The sequence below is a fragment of the Marmota marmota genome, unplaced genomic scaffold (assembly GCF_001458135.2).
Source record: "Marmota marmota marmota unplaced genomic scaffold, marMar, whole genome shotgun sequence".
NCBI classification, from domain to species: Eukaryota; Metazoa; Chordata; class Mammalia; order Rodentia; family Sciuridae; genus Marmota; species Marmota marmota.
This window is the reverse complement of record NW_026000026.1, coordinates 64,993,464-65,008,077: the sequence shown is the minus strand read 5'-3', so window position 1 is coordinate 65,008,077 and position 14,614 is coordinate 64,993,464. Positions and strand designations below refer to the sequence as shown.

At 32.0% G+C, this 14,614-nt stretch overlaps 1 protein-coding gene across 1 annotated transcript in view; it reads left to right on the top strand.

The window, feature by feature from the left end:
- Positions 1-14,614, top strand: part of Fbxl17 (F-box and leucine rich repeat protein 17) — a 522,788-nt gene that overhangs the window by 356,249 nt on the left and 151,925 nt on the right. The window contains exon 7 of the mRNA XM_048811558.1: positions 7,951-8,027. Within this exon, the coding sequence (XP_048667515.1) occupies positions 7,951-8,027 (77 nt within the window). The remainder of the gene's footprint in view (positions 1-7,950; positions 8,028-14,614) is intronic.

Sequence of the window (14,614 nt, the reverse complement as noted above, 5' to 3'; positions counted from 1 at the left end):
TCTCCATTGCACTTTAAAACAACAAAATCTTTTCTTTTTCATGTCACTAAAATTATTTTCCCAAAATTTTGAGTAATACATTGCAATGTTTAGAATCATTGTAAGCTAAAGTGAGAAACCATTCTTTTAACTTTTATAAATTGTCTTTACCTCCTATGTTCTATAGTCTTCTGAGAGTTGGCTTATCCAAAAAGAGATTCTGTGCCTTCCCAAATGAGAAGGAAACCTTTTGTCAGCATCTTGTCTGAGTTGCCTCCTTGACTACACAGGTCATGGGAGGTCTATGTTCAACATTAGTCTTTGGCTGTATCACAAAACTGGTATTGAAGCACAGGCCAACTCCCAGAGTACAAGGGTTAAAGAGGCAATTAGTCACTACAAAGCAGAGTTGTGGCTGTCTGCTGGTGAGGAAGTGCTTAACTCTTTCATGAATAATGCCTGAAATCTCTTTTACCTTCTCAGTGCTTTTATAGTCCACTAAAATTGTCAGCCAATTTAAATTAAAGATGAGCTTAAAATTACAATATATATTTGACATAAAATATATATTTACTAAAAAATCTGAATTGAGACTTTTATATCAGTACATATAGGAGTTAGAGTAAAGAGGGTAGAAATGGACAGAGATTATCGTCTGTTTTATATTCCATCTAAACTGCACAGTATTCATTTTAACTACTTGGAAACATAGCAAATCTCTTTAAAATATTGCAAGCTTTACTATTAATGCTCTTATTTATTCTTGGTGATAGGAGTGGTTCAGAGATTGCCAGGATTTTACCTGACTTCCCTGCAGGAAAGGAATGGCTTCAGATGAATTATGACTCACTAAAGTGGGACATAGTTTTTAATGTTTTTATATCTGTTTTTCTTAAGGTCCTGGAATTTTGCTTCCATACAATATATTTTTATTACATGTAGGGTGATAAAATCTTCTCTACTACCCTCCATATTGACATATGCCAGATATCATAAAGATAGCACTAGCCTTAATTGTACCAAAATTTTTGGAGTGTCTGGGTTCCCCTAGAGTTATTGGCTATGAATTAATGGAATCCTCCCTGAAAACAAAAACAAAAACTTAACAGAAGGAGGTTGTTATTGTTTTTTACATTTGCTATTTCAAATATTATATTTGTTTCCTACTAAAGAATGAATAAATTGGTGAATTAGTAAGTCTTGCCTTTAATTTTTTTCTTTGCTTGCTTTCTAGCTCTTGCATTAATCCTGAAATACTACTATCTTTGGTTGATTTTTAGTATTTATGGAGATAGTGATATATGATTTTTCTCCTTTTAGGTATGAACACTAATTTTAACAATAACAATAAAATTTAGAATCCTTCTTAAAGGATATAAGTATTATATCCATTATTTTATAATAACATGACTCTGATTATATATTTTAGTATTTCTAAGACATAGTTTATACTCCATAAAACATTGTTGAATTAAATAAATAAAAGTTTATCATCTTTTTTCTGTCTCTGAGGAATGCTTCTAAAAAGGTAACTCAAATTATTTCATGATGTTTAGTCTAGTTATAGTAAAAGGATGAAACAATGGCTAAAATGAAAAGCAAAGCTTTTCAATAAATGTATATGAAACATTAAAGCCGAAGCCAGGTTTATCACAGTGTGTTAGTTTAATCTCCATCCCATCCCTTTAACGGTCTTGTTTCTAAGTAGTTGAAAGGAAATGTGCATTTTTAAGTATTATAGGCTGTGTTTTATTTGAAAAACATTTTAAAGCATCCTAAGAAAAATTCAAATTAAATTAAAACCTGCTTTTACTATATAAATAAAGAAAAAGTACTCCCATTACAACTGTTTCATTATGATCCTTTCTAAATATATTATAAAATATTATTTCACTATTGTTTTACTCTTTCAGTACTGAATTCTGATTACTGTCTGGTAGGAAACCTACCTAATGATAGAGTCACTAAGGGTGGTCCAGAAAGAAACTAGTAAGCAATGATATCTATTGTGCTTCCTTGCCCTCAGTGGTGTAACATCTCTATTGGCAAAGGTGCAAGCCAATAGAATTTAAGTTTCAGTAGCATTTCAATTTATAGCCACTTCTTTGGTATGTCTCATTTATAAATATTACAGGAATAAGTTAGTACTATTCTCAATTTTTAAGCTTTCATTACCTCTCTGTGTGACAAAATGGACATCAGTTTGCCATTGTTTAAGTAGCAAATACCTAAATAAATCTCAGATTTACTAATCAGATATTGGCTTTCCAGAGAATAACATTGGATAACTGAAAACTTAATAAGAATCCTGAGATAATTATCATTAACTGGTGGGGTCGGTGACATTTTGCATGTCACTCTTAGTCTTTTCAGTGTTGTATATTAAAAATAGGCTTTGAGCAAATACTGTAGTATTTTTGTTGAAAATCAACTTTAAAAAATATTTTGGCAAATATCCTTTCTATGAAATAGCTTTAGAAGTTTATGTGAAAAATTGACTTGAGTATGTATTTGGCACTATGTTGTTAATGGGATTGTATGGAAGATCATTTACAGGACTGTGTTGTAAAATACAAAATTTACTCATTATATCACCTTGGTGCCACCCGTCATGTTCCTGAAATACTCTTACCTTCATCATTGATATGTGGTTGTTTAAAGATAAAAATCACTATTGCATGCTCTTTCTGTGAAGTTAAGCTATCCTATTACAATAAAAAGTATCTATAAGTATGATGTTTATAAATGAAATTGTATCCAAGTGTAATAATGGAAAACATGCTATTAATAGATTCTTGAATTGACTCATAAATGTTTATGTGTAAATTTATCTTTCTTTGCACATAAAAATCTTTTATATTGTGCATTTTCTGAGAACATGGATACCTGTAAATCATGAACATTCATTTATTATACTGGAATTGGATTATTCTTCAGTAAAACTCAATTCTAGGCTTTAGAAAAATCAATCATATATCATTATTCTTTGTGTAAGTCACCAAATTATGTTTTGGTGACCTCTGCTATCATTTAAATAACCCACATATGAATTACGATGAGCTTCTGCAGCAAGCAGTTGGACTAAGTTTGCTCCCTTGCCATTCTCTCTTTAGATCTTGTAAACCCCTTTCATTCTTTTTTCAGCTACATGAGTGTGTGTGTGTGTGTGTGTGTGTGTGTATACACTGTGGTTCTTATCTATATAATATAGCTTCTTTTGTTGGCTTGTTTAATTTCAAGAAATTATGAAAATGAGGTTCTATTTCTAAACCCCTGCATAGATCACTTTTATACTATATATGCTTTTTAGGAGTTTTGAGTTTTGAACTATATGTTTATTCAACTTTAAACATACCTAGCATCTTGTTGAACTTATTTACTGATTACTTTACAGTACTCTTCATACTTATTTCTGGTTTAAATATGTGGGATTGTTTTAGTCTTGTTATGTTTTTTTCTTCTGCTTAAAGATGTATATATTACTCAAATATAAAAGTGACTTAGGAAAGAACATCTGAAAGTTTATTTAGAAATTCACCAAGCTACATACTAATGCTTCTGTAATGGGGACATTTCTTTTCACACCTCTAAGGTGATTGAGCCTGTCCTTTAAAGTGAGATTTCAAACTAGTGTCTGGCAGCTCCAATTAGCTTCTTTTTGGTTTGAAGCATATCACAAACAGTAACAAGGTCTCCTAGGACACTCCTCTTGCAAGCAATGTAGTCATATTTCCTCATTAGTTCTTTTCATTGTCACTAATACCATGTTCCAGCTTTTGAGTAGGAGACAAAAAACATAAAAATTTGGTATGTATGTAGAATGCGGCATTGTTTTCCATAATTCAGGGCTCTTTTGAATTCCTTTGATAGTTCTGAAGCTTACACAGCTTAATTCATTAACCTTTACCCTTCATATAAATCAGGTGATTAGGAATCTACTGCTAAGGAGACAGATTTTTCTCTCCACTGAAACTAAATAATGCCTTCTCTGCTTTAAAAAAAAAATCTTATATAGTTCAGAAAAGTAACCTTTATGTTACTTTTCAAATTCGTCAAATGTTTCAGGTGCATTTTTTAAAGAACATTATCAAAAGCAAGTGAGCATAAAATTACATTATTATCAAAAATAATTATGAATGCTTTGAATACTTTGGAGCAGGTTTTCTGGAACTTTTTTGTATTTTAAACAAGTTTTTCTATATGTACTCAACAGCCGTTACGCAAGAATTTACAATGATAGCAATTTTTAAAAAATTATCCTCAGACTGCTGCCAAAACATAAAAGCAAGAAAATAATCCAAAAAGAGGCAATTCAGAATAGACTAAAAGAGTATTTAAATGTACCTAGGACGTTTGTTTTGGAGAAATGTTTTATATGAACCCTCATTTTAAAGAGAACAATGATATAAGATCTAAAAAAAAAAAATAGATGGTTGGTCTACGTTTCCTTATAGGTGAGACTAGAATGTTTGTCTTTTCCTATTTCCTTTTGTGAAAGATACAGCTTTTATTTCTCAGAATTCGGGAAGATGGTTTAATAGGCTTAGTTGTGCTTGAGGTATATGAGCTAATTTAACAATATTTGGTATTCTTTGGCCTTTTTCCACTATGCCTTTTTCCCATATTATGAATTTCTCCTTAATAAATCTACAGATTGTTATGTTCCCTAAGAATACAGTTTTTTTTTCTCTGAGTTTTATAATGTCTTATGTTATCATGTGTGAAATGTGAAACCTTTGAATGTACTAATCTATATAGAATGCTGGTCATATGTTATTCTGAGGTTTGTCTTCAAGAATGATGAGGATGGAGGGAGGGAGAAAAGGGAAAATTTTGAGTGCTAGAAACTGAGTTTAGGGGTTCAATAGCTTGTTTGTACAGACCAATCTGTATTTTATCACTGAGATTATTAAATATTCTCTTATGATATCATGAGTAGGAAAGGGACTGGAAAAGCAAAGACTTTAAATATAGTCTTTGGTTCTGTCACTCCTCACTTAAAGATTATTGCTTTGCAAACATTTTTACCTTTATTATTGCCATTTTTTAAAATGCCCCATTAGTATGAATGTGTTACAGCAAGTTTTGTATGTTCAATAAAAAAATGTGGGGAAAAATAAAACAAGTAACAAAATAAAAGCAAAAACAACAACAAAATGTCCTTTAAAATTTACATAAACACGTGACATCAAAAAATTACTCTGGTTTTACCACTGTTTCCTGCATACATACTACATAGCAAACTGATGATTGCTTTGATGTTAATGGCTAGAGCAAAAGTAAACCTGGTTCGTAGGATTGTTTTATAGTAGGGTACTTCCTGTAAATATATTCTGGAATGGATTGTAAAAGTTGCAAGACAAAAGGACAGTAACCACCCATGGTCTCTCATCATGACCTGTTATCCCCACATGCTGCCTTTTGATACTAGCCAGGAACGTTCAGTGGTGTTCCATTTCTGTCAATTTGCAATAACAGGAAAACACAAACCACTTCTATTTTCAACTCTCAAAACAATAGCTATTTTTATTTATTTGCTATTTATGCCAGCCATTCAATTTTATGTTTTAATATTATATTGTGTTTCAGCCCAGATTCACAGAACTTAGAGTTTCCCTCCTCAAATATCATTTCCATGAATGATCTACAATTAAATTCTGCTACAAATCCTCCAAGAAATAGTTTTGTTTCTCTGTAAATTTTTATTCCAGGAATAGCCCAATGTTATGCATAACTTATAGCACATAGACTGTGCTTACAGGGCAATTAAACATATTTGGAAATCCTTGTATAACTGAACATTCAAGAACCAAGCAAAAATTCTAGGTGATCCTTTGTAAAAGCAAAGCACTCTCCTCTTACTACACCTTAGTCACGTGATAATTCTTGGTATTACATCTTGAGTAAGCCACATAATTGTTTGCTATCTACTCATAATCATGTACACTTCCTGAACCTTTCTCTCATATAGAGGGGAAACCTGATTGTTATGGCCTTTTATCAGTTTTGGAGCAATCTTCATCCAGTGATTGATAATCTTCTTTTATATAAGTATTGGTTCTCATATGAATCAGTCAGCATTTGATTTTTCTTATACAGTAAAACTGTATTTACTGCTTGTCGTCTTCTCTGTTTATCTCCAATGTTCATATGTACTGTAGCATATCTAATATCAAATCAAGTAGAAAGGATACAAATAGATGTTGCATTTGTTTAGAATTTTTCCATAATCAAACATAAAATCAGACATTTGAACTATTTGAATAAACATGAGAACGAAGTATCATTTGTCATTTTGGGTGGTCCTCACAAACTATTAGATCTACTATTTTTTTTTTTTTGGTAAGTTACAAGGAGGACAGTGAGATATATATCTATGATATTACAGAAAATGGTAAGGTATTTTTAACTACTTAAGATTTTGCAATCATGTAGGGCCTTTCTTTTTATTCTTAGCATGTGAAATTGTTTTTGTTTTGTTTTTGGTTGCATTTAAAAAGTGCTTATGGCCCATAATGTTTTGTTTCCGTTTCCAGTCTTTCTTTTAAATGCATTTATTAAAATGATACATTAAAGCCAAATGACATGGAATTAGGTTTGAAAATTTCTTCTCACAATAATCTGTATCAATCATAATTGCCTTGTATTGCTGTTTTAAGTTTTCTGTTATGGTCATGGAAAAGCTTGTCCATTTTTATCATAAATCTTTTTTTAAAGTAACCAAAAATAGAATGTTTATCATTCCATTAAGACAAAATTCTATAAAAATATTTTGAAAGAAAAATATGTCTTCTCTGTAACTAATTTAACCTTCAGTAATGAATTCTGTGGAGAAAAATTGTGCAAAATTTCCTGACATTTTATGAAGATACCTACAAATAAGCCAGACAACAAATAAAATATCTGCAAGACAGAGATGGATACATGAGTAATTTTTGATGGATTATACACAGAGGTATCAAATCACTTGATCCTTGCTTCCTAGAAAAGGTTAATGACTCTTTTTGCTTTTACCCTTTTACTTAACAGTTATTTATAAAGATTAAAACAGGAACTGCATTGGAGAGTGCATATACCTGTGTGTCAGTATGACTGTACAGGTTTTTCTAATATTATGAAGAACTGAACCTCAAAATGGATAGTATTAATCACTTTTTCATTCATTCAGTTCTGATTATCTTATTATCTGCTAGGGCTATTAGAGCAAAGTGCACCATTCAAAAACCTTTTAATGAAAACCAGAAAAGATTTTAAATCTTACATGTTTATTTATTATTAAAATGCCCTAAACCTACATACTGGTTTGTTTAAAATAGTGAAAATAAAAGATTTTAAGGTAAAAGTTTAAAGTTTTTATGTGCAAAGATATTTCATCTTTAATCTACCGTATGTGTGTGTGGGGGGGTGGTGCTGGAGATCAAACCTAGGGCTATTTGCTATGCATACCCAGCCCTATATTTAATTTTAAAAAGTTTCAGATTTTTAATACATGTTTGCCTATATTGAATAAAATTTTACAAAAATGTATATTTTTAATGTTATCAAACTTCAACATTAATAATTGAACAATGAATAATATTGCTGTCCATCTGTAATGACCATCCACTTACATTCTGCAGTTTCATTATAATTATTTTATTATATAAATGGTGTATCTTAATTACATAGCATATGCTTTCTAGTCTTTTATAACCAAATATAACCTTATAGAAATATCTCTTTTTCATCTCTTTGTCTTTACAAAATGCACTGGTCATAAATATATTTAATTAAAGTCATTTAGGAATTAGAGCATTTAAGTTTAAAGCAGGGAATGTAATACCTTTCCTGAAACACCTTGAAAGAGGTTTGTTGAAGAAGAGAGAGGTGGTATTCATCAAATGCTGACCTCTTCCTCTTATATTTGTGTCAAACCCCTGCTAATTTAACTTGAAAAGCATTGATATAACTCACCACTTTTTTATGTTTCAGGTGTGTGGAGGTCATTGCAAAGGAAGGACAAAACCTGAAAGAGCTGTATTTGGTGTCCTGTAAAATCACAGATTATGGTATGTAATGAGCCACTGCCTAATTCTTTTCAAGAATAAAAAGTAACAAAACTGTTGAAATTTTTTTTAAAGAAATCAAGAATTATCTTGTAGAAATTATTTGTTTGCTTATGCTAATGAGACCCAAAACAAAATAAAACATCAAAAAATCATGAGCTTATAGCCAGGTAAATGAATGCACATATCAGTTCATTGTCAAATGCAATAATACACACCCCACACACAAAAACACACTATACATATACACATGGGATTAAAAAGTATGATTGAAAGAACTAGGAAGTAAAAATAAATTTTAGGAAAATTAAATGTTTAATATTATGAATTTAAGAGAGGAAATTATTATATTGAGTTTTTATTGTTTACTTTAATATCATGTCAAATGCACTGCTACTGACATTCTGAATGCCAATGTTCTTAATGCTTTAAATTCTTCAAAGCATTAGAAACGTCTGTGTTTAGATATATTGGAAGTAAAAGGTATACATTTGTATGCAACATTTTGAATTGTCTTACTTTTCAATATCCTTTTAAAGTGGAGAAAAGCAAGCTATAAAATATGAAAAATATTGTCACATTGTCATAGTAATAAAGAAAAATAACATCCCTTCCTTTTTTATTTAGCTTTATGTACATTTTGTTATGCAATTTGTGTATTTGACCTGAATATGGAGTTCTAACTGGATAGTTGGCAGACAGAAATGGTTTCCTTTTAGGTTTTTATTTGTTCATTTAAATTTGATAATATGGTGAAAATGGTTTCTACCTTGAGGGAAATTAACAATCCATTACTTTTTTTATTCTTAACTTTGGCATATGCTGATGACTTTTGATCACAGGAGATTTGTATTTCACCAGCTACCAAATTCATCATTTAGAAAAACTACTAAAGTTATACTAAAGTTATTATAAAGTTACAATAAAGTTGTAAAGTACTTGTCTAGAATATTTCAGGGCATGGAAATATAGCTCAGTGGTAGGATATTTGTCTAGAATGTGTGAGGCCCTGGATTGGATCTCCAGCTACATACACACACACACTTGCTCACACACACACAGATTCAAATTGAAAATATCTCTAATTTATGTTCAGAGTTTAATCTTTGAGAATTATAAATGTGTCTTTTGTGGATTTATCTATAATGTTTCTGTGTTGTTGAGTTTTCCCTAATTCTACCTTGCAAAGATGTGGTTTTTTTTTTTAATTTAATTTTTAGTTATAGTAGGTCAGAATTCCTTTACTTTATTTATTTTTATGTGGTGCTGAGAATCAAACCCAGGGCCTCACATGTTCTAGGCAAGCACTGTTCCACTGAGTCACAACCCCAGCCCTGTTGCAAAGATGTTTTGACGTGTTCTTTTTCCTCATAGTTTACTGGTTTGACATATTTAAATTGCCTTTTAGATATAGTAACTCTATAAAACCTCCTGTATCTCTTATTGTCTAGTTCCTGGAGCATACTCCCTGTGTAATATGGAGCATATTGAAAATAATTATGCACACGTAGATTTGTTGATGACTGTACATTGATTCATTCCAAACTCTTGGCATTCAAGGACCTTTATGACCAGTCTCATCAGTCTCCTAACTGTTTCTTCAGTCCTACTGTGTATTTCTTCCCTTTACTTGTTCTTACTTGTTCACCGTTGTCAGTTGTCAGATTGCTAATTGCTGAAAGGTAGGATTTAAGCTATCCCTTAAAATGAACTCCTGAATTTCTGCAGTGGAAATGTCACTAAAATTACACTTCGTTTTGGAGGCATAGAAATATTTTGTCTCCTAACAAAGCTAGTGCCTAGGACTTACATGTTAATTGGCAAGTTCCAAAAAAAAAAAAAAAAAAAAGAAAAAAAAGAAAGAAAAGGAAGAAAGTTCCAGAGCTTTGGACTTAAGGCAGATCTAGGATTAAGTTTTGTGTTTGTTCTTTTTCTATTCTTTGGCCTTAGGGAAGTTCCTCACATATCTGAGGTTTAGTTTCTTCACTTGTAAAAGAGAGAATTAACACTTCCATGTGTACCCAGCCTATTCCAGTGAGCAACATAGAGAATACTGCTAGTAAATGTTGCCTTCCTACAGGAAGAAGGATAGAGGCAAGATTTACTCAGTATATTTCTACTCCTTTCCTTTCCTAGGTCCTGGAAGAAATTTTTGTTTTAGTTGTTATTACTGTTGCTACTGTTTTGTGATATTCTCATGTTCTGGTTTTTGAGATAGTTAAGATATTTTTTTTTCTGCTGGTGTGTTTAAAATATGTTAAAACCTTAGAGGCTGGGATTGTAGCTCAGTGGTTAGAGTACTTGTCTAGCACACATAAAGATCCTCAGCACCACATAAGATAAATAAAGGAATTGTGTCCATCTACAACTAAAAACAATATGTATATAAAATAAAATGTTAAAAACTTGCTAATATGGTTAACCCTTATTTGTATCTCTGAATTATTTAGGTCAGTGGTTCTCAGTCTTATCTGAACATTAGAACACCTGGGGAGTTTCTAAAGCATATGAGCATGCAAACCTTACCTAAGACTAATTTAAGCAGAATTTCTATGTGATGGGGCTCAGGAAGTGATTTCGTTTGTGATGACAATGTCAAAATTGAGAGCAACTGAGTATATTGGGGAGGAATCAGAAGAGAACATTTTGGAGAAGCCCTCCCATTGTGATAAGAAATCAATAGTGATTTTGCTTGAATCTCAATCCCTCCAGCTTCAAGTTTTCTGCCCCACCTCCTCTCCTTTCCTTCTTTCCATGAGTTTGACGTATTTAAAGCATTTATGATGAAAGTCTTTGTCTGTGTTGATTCTATTCTCAAAAATGTCAGGGCAAAATTGAGGAAGAGAAGAAAGAAAGATTAATAGTTTATAAGATTTACTATAATTGCTATTAGGTTATAAAATACAGACAGATTACTGGAACCTCAGCTAATCTTTTTCCCTAGTACAATGCCTATAACTTATGAGTATTTTTGTCAAAAAGACAAAAAAATATACTTCTTTATATCCAGAGAAATAGCATGTTTTGGGAGGTAACTGCTCTGTTAGGGAGGCTTTCTATGCTCCCTTGCCTTATTTTAATTATAAATTCTAAGACAGGAAAAAAAAAAGGATGTCTTTGCCTTCTTAACTGGGTAAGCAGAAACAGTAGAAACATAGTCTCTAGAACTTCTTGATGATTGAAGCTACTTTGAAATTTTCAAATTTGATATACACCTGATACTGAGAGAATTTAATCTTTCAAGAAACTGCTCTGTGTTTCTGCTTCCTATTGCTGTACTCATATTCATATTGGTCATTTTCATGCCTCCTTTCCTCCTCTTCTTGTGGGAACAGGTTGGTTTATGTTTTCATTATCATATATTGACAATTTTGAGGATTTTGTGCAGGATGCATTGATTCAGAGACAGCAGCTCACCTGGCATATCATTTGTAATTTTTGTCAAGATTATCACAGGTGTTGAATGTAGTATTATTGTACTTAGCAGCACCTGGCCAGGTTGTTAGGAAGTTATGTTCATTTTAATTGATATATGATACAGTTGTCATGAAGAAAGCTATCAGACTAATAGGTTTCTAACTTCCCAAATTGAACATAGATCTTTATGGTAAAGGATAGCAATTATAAACAAATAAATAATTTAGGCATAGCTAAATGGAAAATACAGTCTTGGAAAATTGCTCCCTGAAGAGAAATCTAATATTGTCACTCTTCTATCACTGAACAAATGTATATCATAGGCATAATTATGGAAAGGAACTAAAAAATAGGAGTCAGACACTAGCTTACAATTGTAGTTTTACCTCTTCTTTATTTTGTACCCTACAACAAGTTACTTAAACTCCTAATTTTGTCATCTATTTACCCACATGATATATAACATATAAGGTAGAAAGGAATATGAAACACTCACTCCTCTAGTGCCTGGGGGCAAAGTGGCCACTTACTAATTGGCAGTTCTTATAATAGTAAAATATTCCCCTCCCCACTCATGATCAGCCTTTCACCTCCTCAGATGCTGCTTTTCTGTTTGTGGAAATTATATTTTAGAAGTCTGACCTATTTAGTCTATAGCTGCCTAATTGACTTCCAGACCTAAGCTATCAAAGAAGAAAGATGCAACAAAAATTAATTATCTCCTCAACATGTTTTATTTTTAATTTTCTATCTCTTCTTTGTAATACTTTTGGACAATTGTATCTTGGCTCCTCTAATGCTTTTCTATATTCCTAGAATAAATTGCCAGCTAATAATTTCCAGTCTACCTTTTGGCACTCCTCTGCCCTTAGAAAAATGTATCTTTGCTTTTAAGAAGGAAACAGGAATAGAAATCAACCTGTATTACTCAAGTTTATGGAGGTCAGAATTGGTCTTTCTCTTGGGTTGCATGCCACCTCATATGGTGTAATAAATGGGATGGATGTATAAAGCACTTACCTCTAATAGTGTCTCCATAGTAAATTTTACCACTGTGACCCTGGTGTCAGAGGGCAGTTGTAAAAAGGACCCAGGTTACTTCTGAGTTGTTAGCACATTTCTTTTGATTTTAGCACTCCTGAGGGCCCTTAGAAATACACTCTAGAGATTTTTTGTTTTGTTTTGTTTCTCAAATGGTTAACTTTTAATTTAAAAAGATTATAAACAGTGAACTATTAATGTTATTTGGAGGCCTACACGATTACTGACAACCCAGAGGCTTACTCTACCTCACTCCATGTGCTCCTTTTACCTCCAGGGGGCCTTGGAGTGCTCTTTCTGGTCCTGATTTTAGCTTCCCAGTATTGTTCTTGGCCACAGTGTGTGTCTGTCCAATCTGGGATTTTTTAACATAACAGCAAGACTTGCCACAAGATTTTTGGATCACTCTGGACAAAAGATCTCCCAAGTCAAGGAGGTCATTATGTCCGTGGTTATCAATGAAGATGTCATTTAAGTTGATCTACCAATCACAGACATGATATATATTCATTCTGTCCAGAAAAAAAAAAAATACTGATTCAGTACCTGCTGTGTGCTGTGAGAGGACCTGTGTTAGATAAAGGAGATGTGTGGTTTCTGTGTTCCTGGTGCTTTCATTCTGGTGGGAGGGATCAGACACAAGCCTAGCTAGTACGCTTATTTAAAAAAAAAAAAAAAGTAATCAATCTCCTTTTAGACAAAGAAGAATAGCAAGGAATGGCTGGGTGAGATTAATCTTTGCTTTGGTATAACCCATGCCTCATCCCAGCCTTGTTCCCCAGTCTTGTTGACCTTCTAACACTATTGAAAGATTAATAGGTTGTACCTTTCCTACCCCTTCTTGGGATACCAGACCTCTCTATTTGTTAGTTAACCCACATTAGGAGCTAGAATATATTATCAAAGTAAGCACACTTAAGAAACAAAAGAATTCCAAACAAGCATTTCAGATTACACCATTATCAAGGTTGCTTCTTTTTTCTTGCCAAACCAATACTGATAAATTATTCAAGAAAAAAAATCTTATAACAAAAATAATTTTGCTCTTCATTGCATCATCTTATTTTTCATATTATTAAATGTGTATTTCATCGGTTGATTTTCCATTTAAAATAAAATGTCTAGTTTTTCCCTTCTATGTTTTGTTTCACTTTCAATTACATTTCAAACTGCTCCTCAAGATTACTGGGTAAGATTCGACTCTTTCTGTCAGTAAGAATAGCTCTAACAGTTGTAAAGTGACAGAGAAGAACTTTAGAACATATATTTGCAAGTCAAAAAGAATGTCTTACTGTTTACTGTTGATTATTCACCCTTTCTCTTCATTCTATTATTTAAATATAGATAGCTTTTATTATTGCTTACAGAATAATACTAAATTGCGAAATCTTCTGTTGTTGCAAATTTCCCATTTTTATGTCCATCTTGCAAGTTATTTCTCTGGACTTCTAACTATTTTATTCTTGGAGTTCCTCACTGCTGGATTTATATTCCTACTGTCATATTTAGAAAGTGTTATAGTCTTTTTTTCTTCTCTGTAATGGATACAATTTTTCACCAAAAAAATTGATACTGAAACATAAACTTTTCTAAATACTTTTGCCCCACAGCAAAGAAATTGTTGAGTTTATTCCCTGTTTCCTGTGACATCCAATATTACAGCTATGAAATATTGAAACAAAAGACTGAAAGACTGAACAAAGACAATGATTACCATTGTGTCTTGCCATAATAGACTGCATATCTCTCATCTATTAAGAATGACTTCCCAAAATATTCCTTAAAAAAATATTACCACAACCAACTCAAAGATTAATTCTATGTGAAGGATTTAATTAAGAAACATTCTAACCAATATTTACAAAACTAATTGTGGGGCTGGGGTTGTAATTCAGTGGTAAAGTGCTTGGCTAGCACACTGGGTTCACTTGTCAAGATATCTCAAGATATTGTGTCCATCTGAAAGTAAAAATATTTTTATAAATTGTCCTGTTTGTGCTTACAACCTCTTAATTTTCTTATACCTCGGTGCATATATGCCTGTGTTCCAAATTAACTTTTTATAACTGAATATTAAATTTCCATGTTTAACTTAGCCACTAACTGAAATATTAACTTTCCAACTTTCCTTT